The 12988-nt window shown below is 56.7% G+C and overlaps 1 protein-coding gene across 3 annotated transcripts in view; it reads left to right on the top strand.

Moving 5' to 3' along the window:
- The window catches only part of DSCAML1 (DS cell adhesion molecule like 1), a 98731-nt gene that overhangs the window by 60198 nt on the left and 25545 nt on the right, over positions 1-12988 (top strand). For 2 of the 3 annotated variants that reach the window (XM_040534171.1, XM_040534172.1), the window contains 4 exons: positions 8595-8741; positions 9844-10122; positions 10897-11172; positions 11626-11922. In XM_040534171.1, coding sequence (XP_040390105.1) covers positions 8595-8741; positions 9844-10122; positions 10897-11172; positions 11626-11922 — 999 coding nt within the window. The remainder of the gene's footprint in view (positions 1-8594; positions 8742-9843; positions 10123-10896; positions 11173-11625; positions 11923-12988) is intronic. The other variant, XM_040534173.1, reaches the window with a different exon arrangement.

Genomic DNA, 12988 nt, shown 5'->3' with positions numbered 1-12988 from the left:
GCTTTGAGGAGGTCAGCACTGACCTGGCACTGTTTTTTTGTGATATTTTCATCCTTTATTTATTTAAGAGCCCGGGAAGGTGCTGATGGAAGAGGGAAGCAGCCCACCACGGGTCAGCACGCACCAGGCCAGTGGTGATGGAGAGGGCTCCAGGTGGGCAGGGGCTGAAGTCCCTGCTGCAAAGGGCTCTCTGTTGTCCCCCGTCACCCTGAGGCTGATGAAAATGAGCTGATAGAGGCAGAGGCAGCATTAGCCTAATTATGGCCATAAACGATACCTCGGTGGTGGATTTTCCTTTCTTAGCGACTTCCTGTTTTCCCCTTTGAGATGCAAATTTTTGCACAGTCCTCGATCCAGATTCTCTTCTCATTAGCATGAAATTTGACTAGTTCCATGATTTTTTAAATAGCAAATTAAAAAAAAAGAAAAAAAAAAAGAAATCGACGCTGCGCGCAAAGTTACAGCAAAGCCCTGGCGACTCTCGGGGGCAAAAACGGAGGGGCTGGTGGGGAACATGCCCAGGGGAGGCTGTGAGGTTTGGGGAATAAGGGAGCCCGGTCGGCGGTGGCAGTTTGCCATGGCAGGCTGCTCTGCTCTGCTCTTGCACAGCTGAACAGGAGGAAGGCATCAGCGGAGCAGTGGGCAGAGGGGGCCCGAGCTCCCCAGCCCCTCTGGGGAGCCCCCGGCCACGCAGGAGCCCCCGCTGCCTCCCCCTGCCAGTGCCGCCATGAGTGCACATCGTGGGCTGAAGCCTTTCATTTTGCTTCCTCCCAGAGAACGAGGCTCATCGTAATAGGAGGTTAAAAAAAATTACACTAGAAAAATCATTTTTTGCAATGAGTGTTATCTCTATGGATTTTTATTTTTTTTTATGCCTGCCATAATCTCTACCCGCTGCAGCTGAGCGCTGGGAGAGGACTCGTAATATATCTGAAAGCAGACGGCACTATTTTGCGGTAAATGTCATTCTAGTAATATTTAGCTGTCCTTGGAAATGAAAATACAATTTTTGCTGAAGTGACGCAGGCGACGCGGAGCCACGGAGTGCCGGGCTGGGGGAGCCGCTCGCCTCCCCGGCCCCCCAGTGTCCCCCCAGGGGTGTCCTTTCCCCCGGCGCTGCCTTTCCTCCCCAGCCCCCTCCTCCCCAGCCACCCTTCCCCTCCGCTTTCTGCCACATAATGAGTTTGATAAGAAATTGTCTCGTTAACAGGATTAGCCATGGAAATCTCTAGTCCCCTCCTATTCATTTTGTAATGCTCTTCATCCTGTTCTGTAATTTTCTGCTGGCATTAGGCGTCTCCGGACCACCTCGGGAGCTGGATTCCTCCTTGTTCCTCGACAGCGCCAGCTGCTGTGCCCAGCCCCCCCGAGCCCCCCGCGCCCCCCCGGGGATTCCTCTCCGTTCCTTCGGTTTAGCACGGGTGTTTCGTTTCCGAAATAACTTCCCCAAACCGACACAACCAGCCCCAAATACTCTCGATTTCACTGCCCGTATCCAGCTCCTATTTTAGCAGCCGCGCTTCCACGAACAGCTCCCGGGACTCATCGGCATCCTAAAACCCACGGGGGCGAGTTCTGCTCTCCTTTACACCCGTGTGGATCCCATTTTGTAGGCAGCATAATTCTGGATTTACTCCTACGAAAACGAGTTCCAAGACTGGCCCTTTGGTAAATAATTACTCTTGATTTAATAACTCCTACCAGCCCTGCAGGATATGCTGCTTCCAAGGGAGTTAATAGAAAGAGATCTTTCTTAACATCTGTTTTCCCAAGTTTGCTGACTGCTAACCCCGTATCTGGGAAGTTGCATCCAGATATCAGCTCGTTAGATCCACGACGGCCGCACACTGCAAGCAGATAAACTGGAGCAGGAAAATGTCTGAGGCAACTGTGCATTGGAAGTAATATATGCATAAAACATTAAAGTGACAGCAACATTTTTCATTTCCTCGTGTTAAATGAAATTAACGTTTCTGCAGACGATTTCCTTAAGCATCTACCAGGGTCGTGTTTGCAGCTTTGCCATTTTAAAAAGCTCCCCATGCACAAAACCGAAACTTTTCCATGTGCGTTCATTGCCCAAAGAGAGAGAAACGCAGGAAGCAAACCCACTGCACTAATAAAGTGACGTAGATGCTGATTGCTGTTTGGCCTGTAAGATTTTGGGAAATAATAGGTGATTTGTGGCAGGGAGACCAGGGCCACTGTGTGGGGGAGCTCTAACAAAGTGATTCTCACCTGGCAGCTTCCTCATGAACTGAGTAATTTATTCATCGGCTTCTGCTCCCTCCGATTTGGGTGTCCACGCACAGATTAACTTCCTCTGCCTCGCCTGAGATGATTCGCCATGCTGCAGGTGATTAATTTGTGCGGCGCAGATTGCATCCGAGCAGCTGGTGGCCGTCATTAGCGGTGGCCGCGGTGGGCTGGGGCAGCGGTGCCAGCTCGGCGCGTGCGGCTCCCGTGGTGCCTGCTGCCGTCGGGCTGGGGGAGCTGCTGCCGGCTGCCTCACACACCCCACGTTTGGGGTGTCCCAAAGCTCTGCCCCGAGCCTTGGTGGGCAGGGAGTGGAGGTGCTGGGTGCTCCGCGGTGCCGGGTGCTCCGCGGTGCCGGCAGAGTGTGCTCACGGTGCCGCTGCTGCAGGACAAGGGCATGGGCACCGCGGGGCACCCATGCAGGAGGTGATATATGTCTTCTGCCAGCTGGAGGCTGTGTGCGACTCCTCTTTACAGCTGTTGTTTGCAGAGGGTGTTCATGCACCGCCGCTCGCCCGGCTCTCCCCCGGCCATAAATCCGGTGGTCAGAGCCAGACGCGAAGCTGGGGGAAAGCACGGCGTTCCCTTTTGGGTTTATTCCCCCATCCCCTGCAGGCTGCACTTCTGCAGGTAATTCTGTAAAGCATTAAGAGTTAATTCACCAGAAAATTATCCGCTGCTGAACTTCAGCTCTGGAGTGCACGGGGTGGGATTTGGCAGGGGATTAGCCCCCAGAGGGCAGCCCCGGCCCTGGCTCTCGGCCCCGGGTGCGCAGGCACAGGGCTCGCCCCCGCCTGCGCCCTGGGGTGCGTGGGCACGGGGATGCGGCGCTGGGGCTGCCTGGCAGCTGTGTGACAGGGAGGTGACAATTACATCCGCTTCTCAACTGCTCCTGCTTTTTTCTTCTCTCCCTCTCTCTCTCTCCCCGTGCTTTTTTTTTTTTTTTTTTTGTTTCATCTCTTCCTCTCAGGAAACCCATTTAAATGCAATTCCATTCTTAAAACATCTCCCTCATGCATGTCTAATGAATGTCAGGCAGACGCGCTGACAATGGGCCCAAGTAGGATCCAATCTCGCCGAGTGTCTACAAGTCATTTGGAAGAAACCCTGGGAGCGTGCCCAGTTTTATTACAGCGTAATTAGAAATAAAATCTTGTTGCAAGAGGAGAATGAGAGATGGGTGTTAATCCTGTAACGGGAGGAGATAGAGCCGTGCTTATAGAGGAGATTAAGGAGGGGAGGCGGAAAGCCTGTCATGACTCCCCAACTTTCATCCCTCCTTTGTGGATCTCCCCTCTCCGGCTCAGCAGTCCCAGCGAAGGGGGGCCGATGGTTTTGGGGTTCAATTCCCTGCCGTGCCCCACAGCCGCCGCCGTGATTCAGCGCTTCTGCCGCCGCTGCTCCGGCACGGGGGGGACGGTGCCTGGGAGCGTGCGTGGGAAGGGATGGATGATATTTAGGTCTGCAGGGGGAGGGTCCTGCCGAAGCCTCCACCGCATGCACCGCAGCTGGATGAGGCAGTGATGCAAACCAGCCTGCTGTTTTGTTTTTTTTTTTTCTGGGAGCTTTGTGAAGGAGGCTGGTGCTTGGTGCCACGATGCGCTCCGGCTTCTGCGTGCCTGCAGCCCGCTGGTACCTCGATGCTGTGCTGGACACTGAGCTGCCACCCAGCACCAGTGAGCAGGATGGACAGAGTGCACAGCCCCTGCTGCAGGGCTGGGCTCTGCCATCAGGGAACCTTTCCCAAAAAGTGCCACCACCCCGCTGCCGGCCCCAGGACGTGTCGTGGCCGGGGCGCTGCAGGCGCAGGTACCACAGCTTCCCCGAGACAACATTTCTAGGGCAGGGTTTTCTTGTTGCAGCGAAGCCCTGTTCCTCCTGGATCGAGGAGGAGGAGAAAGAAGCCAGGGAGCCCTTTGGTACAAAGCGTGACCCACTTACTCAGCTGGAGTCGGTTATTTTACAGATGCCCACGGAACTTCAAGGTGGAAATGTTCTGCTGGGTGCTCGGCTGCTCTGCGCTGCTCAGCTTTGCATGGCTATGTAGGAGAAATGTGTTTCCTTTGAAAGGGCTGGGGAGCCTGTGACTGCCTTACACGTCCCCTGGGATCCTGTGTGCAGGGAAACATGTAAATAAATCTGTCAGATATCGTGCAGCTCTTATTAAATTTGCATTGGGCTTGAGTCGCGGCTCCTATTTAACATCTCTGGGATGGATGGATGGATCCTTAATCTTCGCGCCTAATCCAGGCGCCCTCTGCTCTAGGTATTTGCTGTGGCACCGAACCTGGGGTCAGGCAGCAGGGATAAAAGGGACCTGTGGTGTGTGGCCACAGCCCTGCTGCCTCCCAGAGCCATCGGTTTGGCAGCTGGAGAAGCCCCAGGACCACAGGACCAGGGTCGCTCCTGGCTGAGTTTGGTGAGCCCAGGCTGCTTGTCCCCGCTCGAGTCCCGTGCTGGGCAAACGGCGCATGGGGAGAGTGGCCTCAGCAGCCGGGGAAAACCACAGGCTTTGTACTTTGGGGCTTCCCTCTCCATGGCTGTCCCCCGGGGAGGCATTTGTCACTTTAAACGTGGCCAGAAATAGCACCAAACATTTATTGAATTTGTCCGGGATGCCTTGGGTTGCATATGCTCCAAGTATGGCTAATTCATAAACGCTGGCACCTATTGATTCTCCTGCAGTTAAAATAGACTGCGTAAGGAAATATTGGCCCCAGAGTACTGAGGGAAAGTTATCTCATTAGTCTTATGAACTATAAAATGTGCTCTCTCCTGAAGCCCTGACCCCATTGTTTTTATAAATCTATATTGGATGGAGCAGTAACTGGTAACCTGTATCGACTGTAATTTTTCTCTTGAAATTGGAAGGCCCTTGGGACTGACGCTGAGGTTTCATGGCCACTACAGGCAGGTGGATGTGGACGAGGTTTTACTAACAGAGAACGCGTGCGCATGTGTGAGCACCTACAGCAGGAGACCCCCCCCTAATGTTCTCTGTGCCTTCACTGTGCTCTCCCCCCTTGTTTCTCCCTTTGTGGGGGCAAGGTCTGGCTCCTGGAGGCTCCCAACTACCCCCCTCCCCTCTGAGCCCCAGCTCCCTGTTTTCGGTACCCTGCTGGCCCTCTGGGGGGGAGAAGGGAGCGGGGTCTTGGAGAGACATTGCCTCAGCAGCAGCAAAGTCTCCCTGGAAGAGTTATTAGAGGCACATCGCTCCAGCCTGGCTGTGGATGTACTTAATCCTCTGCATCCCGTAAAGCTTCTCCACCTCCTGGCAGGCAGAAAGATCTGATTTTATTCCGCGACCTTCGACGTTAATCTCGCAAGCTAACTGAGCCATAAGTCACTTCGGTGAGGTCTCCGTCAGAGCCGTTTACATCAATTATTGCCCCGCATCTTTCCCTTGAACCAGTGCAGCACTCCTCGGCCAAGTTATTTGTCCCTTGTTGGCAAAAAAGTATATAAATAAATAAAGTGGAAGCTGTGCTGTCAGGTTGTGTAGACCTTACATTTAATGCAATCGCATGGCTTGCAAGGGGGCAGATGCCTCCTGTCACTGTGCGGCAGCAAGGCCGGCACTAAAACCTGCAGGTTTTCTGCCCGTCTGGAAGCTTTCAGCACGTAGGGGCTGTGCAGGAGAGGAGCCCAGGGAGTGCCTTGCCCCACAAGGAGAGGTATCGGGGTGGGTGCTGGTGTGTTGGCTGCCTTCCTGCAGCTCCTCTGGGCTCCAAACCCATGCTCACATTCCGGCTCAGAGGCTTGACTTTGGGCACGGGGTCTGTGGGAGCCAGCGAGCACCAGGATCCTGGTGCGGGGCCCTAGGTGGGATCAGACGGTTTTGTGTTCGCGGTCAGCAATTCTCTCCTCCTCGTGTTGGCCTTCTCGCACATCTCTGTCCAGGAAGCTGCCCGAGGGCCCTGCGGTGGGCGGCACGCGGTGCCGCTGGTCCCTGCTGCCCCTCGGCCTCGTTGCACGCCGCTCCTGCACGCCTTTGTTTCCGGAGGACGAGCGAGTGCGCCTGGGAGCGGGGCTGCAGTTAGGCATGCACAGAAGTGTCTGCGCCGGGGGGAGGCCAGCTGGGGCTGCGGAGCACTTTGCAAAATGCAGCAGCTGTTTCCATAGAAACTGTCCCCCCCCCCTTCTCAAATTCCAGTGCAGCCAATGCTCTTTGCTTACTGGTTTGATGGGAGATGAAAAATTAATGCTTGATTTGCATGTGGTTTCAGTAGCCTTGCAGGACTGCTCCCCCCTCCCTTTTACAGAGGTTTGCATTAAAACCTTGCTGGTCGAGGGCGCGGAGCACGAGGCTGGCACCACCGTGTGCCTGTGTCCCCTTGCACCGTGGTGCAGTGTGCATGCTGCTGGCAGTGTGAGGAGGCAAATCTGTGTCTGCAGTTGTTGGCTGCAGAGCTCTGACTCCTCCAAGCCTTGTCCCGAGCTCGCAGGATGCTGCTGGTGGTGTGGAGAGAGCAGCTCCAGCCCACGGCACATCTCAGGGCTGCTCCCTTTCCTTCCAGGGGCAATCTGCACGGGCTTTCCAGCCTCTGCCTTCTGTTAGCTTCGGCTAGGCTCATATCTTATTAAGGCTGCTATTTCTTCTCTGTTTAGAGTCCCTAATGCTCTCATATCAAACAATTAGAGTCAAATACATACATCTAGCTAAGCTGCAGCTGGAGTGGGGTAGTGCCAGCAGGGCTCAGGGCTGCCATCAGCTTGGCTTTTGCAGTGGATGTGCTCCATTTTCGTGGTGAAGAGCCCTGCTTTGTGTTGATCTGTAGCCTCAAGTGCTGCTGCAGCGGGCAGGGAGAGGCTTCTGCCATCCTGCCAGGAGGCTCCAGGAGGGTTTTCCTTTCATCCCCATATTCCGCTTGCATTTCTCCTGCTGTTAAGGGTTTGACCATGGCACCGTCCTCCACCTAAATCAAGAATATCCAGGTGCTTCAAAAAGGTGCTGGAAGAAAAAGCAGCTGATTGTCCTCACCACCTAGACCCTGGTTTACCCATCATGGTGCGGGATTTGAAGGAGCCGTTTGCAGCCATTGCCGACTTAAAATCTAGGTTTAGAGGTTTTGACTCCAAACATTTGGCTCTGCTAATTACATTCTGCTTATCTGCACTCGCTGTGTTTCAGCAGGGGGTGGCTTGGCTGGCAACGTGGTGCAGCCGAACAGATGTACCACCCCATCCCAGCTGAGCTTCTGCCAGCTGAAAGGATCCCAGAGGTCCCACAGAAACTGGGATCAAAGGCTCGCTCTCACTGCTGGCGCTGGTAGTAGAGCAGGATGAAAGGTGTCTTCCAGGTGGGAAGGGGAGCGCAGACACCCAGAGCTTCTCCCCAGTACCTCCGTTTGCCCTGCTTCCCACGTTGCTGCTCAATTGCGCCACAGTGCAGGCCTTTCTATTAATGTTAATTACTGTTGATATTCATTATGAATTATAGAGGTCAGGCCTGACAGGGAGGCTGGCTTCATAGGAGAGTGAACAACTCCTTTCCCCCTGTGCACACCAGCCCGAAAGCTGCTGGCCAGCGCCGCAGGGTCCGTGCTGCACTACCTGGTGGCCTCAGCAATCTCCCCCTGGTGCTCAAATATCAACTCAAGCCCTTATTTGTTTTCACACACTTCTAAGTAAGTTAAGCTAATTATTAACTCAGCAGGACGGATTCACTTTTAATTGCAGCGTTGCTATGCAGCACATGGAGATGGGTTTCGTGGTGTGTGCTCCCCTCTCCATCTGCAGCCGCGGAATTGCTGCGAGCCCACGGCCAGCCCGGGGCCGTGCCCGCTCCCCTCCTCGTGCTGCTGCAGGGCCCTGGTGGGGCTCGACTGTGGCCTGCGGGTGGGGACAAGGACACCCTGCGCCTGCCTCGGTGCCTGGGCAGGCATATGTGCTGCAGGATGAGTGCCACCGCCCAGGCAGTGCCCAGGGATGCGCAGGCTGCTGTCACACCCCCGTGCTGATATTGCACACACGTGCTCTGTTGTGCACACCCCCATGGTGATGTTGCACATGCGTAGGATGCTGTTGCAGACCGGCGGGCTGATACTGCACACACACAGGCTGCCATTGCACACCCACGTGCTGATGTTGCACACACGTGGCCTGCTATTGCAGCCACTGCTGCTTGCCTGTTTTGGCCTGAAGTCGCCAGCTGGCCTGAAACTTTGGCCCCCAAACATGATGGCAGAGACAGTGTCGGTGGGGAAGGACCCGCGTTGTGTGCCTGGCCCCGAGCACGAGGCTTCGCCTGCCTTGGGCGCTGGGTGCCTGGGAGGGGACATGCAGCACCAGGGCCACCTCGCTCACCCTTCCCCTCCCTTTCCTCTTTGTCTCTCCAGAAAATAGGTTTTTTATTACTTCTTACGGAGGTTTGTACATATCGGACGTGCAGAAGGAAGATGCCTTGTCCACCTACAGGTGTATCACCAAGCACAAGTACAGCGGGGAGACGCGCCAGAGCAACGGAGCCCGGCTCTCCGTGTCAGGTGAGCACGCGGTGCCAGCGGTGCTGCCGAGGCACCTGGCGACAGTTTCCAGCCTCGCCTCCATCTCCCTCGGGTGCAGGGGGCCACGGTGGCATCCCCACCACCCGTCCTAGCAGTGGGAGGGTGCCCGGGGGCTGTGCAGGGGTTCCGTGCCGCCCCTCGCCGTGCCGCACGGCACCGTGAGCTGAGCGAGAGGCGACGGGGCGCGAGGCGATGCGATGTGACAGCCCGCGATGTGAGCAGCCTGACGCGATGTGACGAACGTGCAAGCGATACTGCAGCAGAGCGGCGCAGTCCGTAGTGCCGCCAGTCTCAGGGCGCTCCCAGCTCCGCTGACTGCCCAAATTACTCTGCTCGGGAGGGAGGGAGCTCGCCCGACTCGCAGCCGCATCGCCTCTCCTGCCAGTCAGCTGCAGCTCCCTGCTCCCCACCATATGGCTTTCCCAGGGCTCCTCTCCTGCACTAACTCCCCGAACTAACCCCACAGAGGGTCAGAGACAGCCGGGCTTGCTGGACCTGCTCGGTCCCGCTCCCATCCAAACCATCCGGCAGCGTGGCCGCGGGATGCATCATCCCCTCTCCCCGCACGCTCGCGGTGCCTTGGTCCCCTCCTGGTCGCTGTCATTATTTACACGTCACGGCGTTTTACTTCTGCTTGGGAGTAATGAAAGAGGTTTCTTTCCCCTGGAATTTAATTTCACGCCTGAGACTTGGTGATTAATTTTCTCCTTTCCCAGCTGCCTGATGGGCCCCTTTGCTTGTAAATTTTGAAATGTGCCACAGAATTTGTGTATTTTGCACCAATTACGTGTCACCTTGAGTAATTCCTCCAGTGCCGTGTTTATCCGTCCCACCAGCTACTCGGCTGCATTTACCCGGGGAGGGGCAGAGCCGTTCAGTGCCAGCTGACACTGAGGTGGCCCGGCGGTCCCTATGTCACCGGCGGTGCCCGTGTCACCGTGCACAGGCTCCCCTGGCGTCCCCAGGCAGCTCAGACAGCTGTCGGCTCCTCCCTGTTAAAACCAGCCCTGCCTGCTGGCTGCAGGGCAGGAGCCCGTCTCCCCTCCTTCTCCGGGTGAGTTTATTCCCTCTCCCAACCCAGACCCGGCGGAGTCCATCCCCACGATGCTAGACAGCTTCCAGTCCCGGGAGGTGAAGGCTGGCCGGCTGGTGGAGCTGCCCTGCATCGCCTCGGGGTACCCCAACCCCGCCATCCGCTGGCTCAAGGACGGGCGCCCGCTGCCCGCCGACGGCCGCTGGGCCAAGCGCATCACGGGGCTGAGCATCAGCGACCTGCGCGTGGAGGACAGCGGGACCTACATCTGCGAGGTGACCAACACCTTCGGGTCTGCAGAGGTCACCGGGACCCTCACGGTCATAGGTGAGTGCCGGCGGCGGGGAGAGCTGCGTCCTGCCGAGCTTTGTAAATATCCAGCCTCGAGGCCTTTCTAAAGCCGTATAAATTACAAGCCTTATATTTCAGCGTGGCGTGTCGCGCGCTGGAACCCGCCGTAGCGCTACGCAGCGTGTCTGATGCGGTGCTCGGAGCATTTGGAGGAAGTTTATAATGCTGCAGCCGAGGACATGCAGACATCCCCTGATTTACCGCTTTAATCGGGGCCGAGAGAGGGACCTCTGGAAAAGGCAGAGCGATACCAGGGGATGTAAATTGCTGGATGGCAATGTTCTGTTAGGTGCCTCTGTGCTTTGTTTTGCTGATTTACATAAAATAAGCTCCAGCCAAACAGTAAATACCATCTGGGCAGGCCAAATATTTACTGCCTGCTCTGCTCCTGGGGGTTCCTGCTGTCACCAGCAGCACCAGAGCCACCCTGGCACATCCCCGGCTCGGCACTGCCCCATCATACTGGCCACGACCCCGCTGCAACGGCTGCTTCTAGCCACCCTGCCCCTACACCAGGGCCAACGTTAAAGGCCAGGCTGGCAGCACGAGGAAGGGCAGGGAAGCCACCTGCCTTATTGTGCGGTGACATTTTGCACGTAGTCGGGTTGGCACATCCAGGGAAGTGAAGGTGGAGAAAGTACACGAAGGATGAGAGCCGTGCGGTGCGTGCTGGCCTGAGGCTGCCTGGCCCCACAGCCCAACACCACCACGCAGCCAACACCTCTCCTGCTCTCGTCCTCTCTTGCACAGACCCTCTGCGTGTGACCCTCACACCAAAGAAGCTCAAAACGGGCATTGGCAGCACCGTCATCCTCTCTTGTGCCCTTAGCGGGTCCCCCGAGTACGTCATCCGCTGGTACCGCAACACGGACCTGGTGGTGGTGGATGACTACATCTCCATCCGGGGCATCAGCAACGAGACCCTCCTCATCACGGCTGCCCAGAAGAGCCACTCTGGAGCCTACCAGTGCTTTGCCACCCGCAAGTCCCAGACGGCACAGGACTTCTCCATCATCACGCTGGAGGGTGAGCTGGCTTCCTCGGGGCGGGGGCCAGCTAGGGCTTTTCTCTGCTCCTCTCCGAGCTGCCGCACCCCCGGTGCTCACCAGGATGCTTTGCGCATGGATGGAGGAAAGCGAGCACCACTGGGGTGGGGGCTGCTAGGGCAGACTGCACCCAGCCCCTGGGCTGTGCAAACTGTCTACAAGCAGCTTGGGGATGCAGGGGCAAGGGCCAAAATCAGGGTCCTGCAGTGACCTGTCCACCCCCTGCCCCTGTGCCGAGGCACTGCCTTCCATGAACTATCTTCTCCACCTCCTCATGAGCAGGCGTGGGTGCAGGGCACTGGGTGTTTGGACCAGGGATGGTCACTGCTGTGCCTGGCATCCCCTTGAACCAAATCAGACAAGACATGGGGGTGCGGGTGACTGCTGCCAGTGGCTGCCGTGCCCTAACCCCCCTCCCCCTGGGTCCCCCCAGATGGGACCCCCCGCATCGTCTCCTCCTTCAGCGAGAAGGTGGTGAACCCCGGGGAGCAGTTCTCCCTGATGTGTGCCGCCAAGGGCGCGCCCCCCCCGACCGTCACCTGGGCCCTGGACGACGAGCCCATCCCGCGGGACAACGGGCACCGCACCAACCAGTACACCATGTCGGACGGCACCACGGTGAGCCACATGAACGTCACCAGCCCGCAGATCAAGGACGGCGGCGTGTACCGGTGCACCGCGCGGAACTCGGTGGGCAGCGCCGAATACCAAGCGCGAATAAACGTAAGAGGTGCCTGTCTACTTTTAAATATCAGAATAGGACTTTGACTGGGCTTTTGGTTGTGTTCTGTTCCCTGGCAGATCGTCCCTCCTCACCCCCGCCCATTTCCCAGCTGTGCAGGTCTCTGCAGCCCCCTTCTGCCCCGCTCACCCCCAGCCCTGCCCATGGCATCCAGCTCCCCCGCGGCTCAGAGCAGGGAGCTGAACTGAGTGCACGGCCGTCCTCTGAACTTTGGAGACCCAGAACAAGGCTTCCAGAGGGGCAATGCCTCCCCACTGGGGTCTGCTGTCGCCCCATCCAGCCTTTGGGTCTGTGCAGCAAGTGCCTCCCATGAAGGACCCTGGGGAGGAGGTTGGGGTGGTGCAGAAGTGACCTGCACTGGCCAAGGACCACCTGCTCCTTTGTACTTGCCTGCAGTGTGTTCCCCAAACCATCCGCAGACCCTCCACACTGCCCCCAAGACCCCCACACCGCCCCCGGTCCCAGCCCCGCTCCCTGGCAGGATGGTGCCTGCGGGCGCAGGGATCCCCGCTACAAGCAACGATGAGGCAGCACGGGAAATCGTGGGAAATGAGCTTGGATTTGTCATGTCTGTGTTTTCTTTGTCTGCTAAAAGCCATGGCCGCATTAATCGCCGTGTTGTTACTGCTGGAGCGTGTTGTTCTGTGCGTTCCAGGGCGTTCTCCAAGGCACGGGGCATGGTGTAAGCCTCTGCCCATTCATAACCACCAGTTAAAGCTTCTAGTCTTATAGGTGGGAGCCAGAGTCAAGGTAACATTAATTTATCTACGGAGGAAGAAGCTTGAAGGGCTATGTTTGTCTGTGTCTCAGGTTTGAAATGGATCTAGTGGCTTTTTGGCTGGAATCCCAGGAGAGTCTGAATTTTGCTGCCACTTACCGCTAAATTTGGAGCAAGTTCATCTCCCAGCCACAAGAAGCAGGAGCAGCGTTCTGAATGAGGATGTTTCATTGTCTTCTTTTTTCCCCCTCTTCCAGTTCCTGACTGCCTGTCACTAGATAAGATTCAGGCTTTTTTTTTTTTCTTTTTTTTTTTGCCCTGGAATTGAGCAGGTCC

This window comes from Cygnus olor, chromosome 22 (assembly GCF_009769625.2).
Source record: "Cygnus olor isolate bCygOlo1 chromosome 22, bCygOlo1.pri.v2, whole genome shotgun sequence".
Classification (NCBI taxonomy): domain Eukaryota; kingdom Metazoa; phylum Chordata; class Aves; order Anseriformes; family Anatidae; genus Cygnus; species Cygnus olor.
Note: the sequence above shows the minus strand (reverse complement) of the source record. Positions and strands in the feature narration are given on the sequence as shown.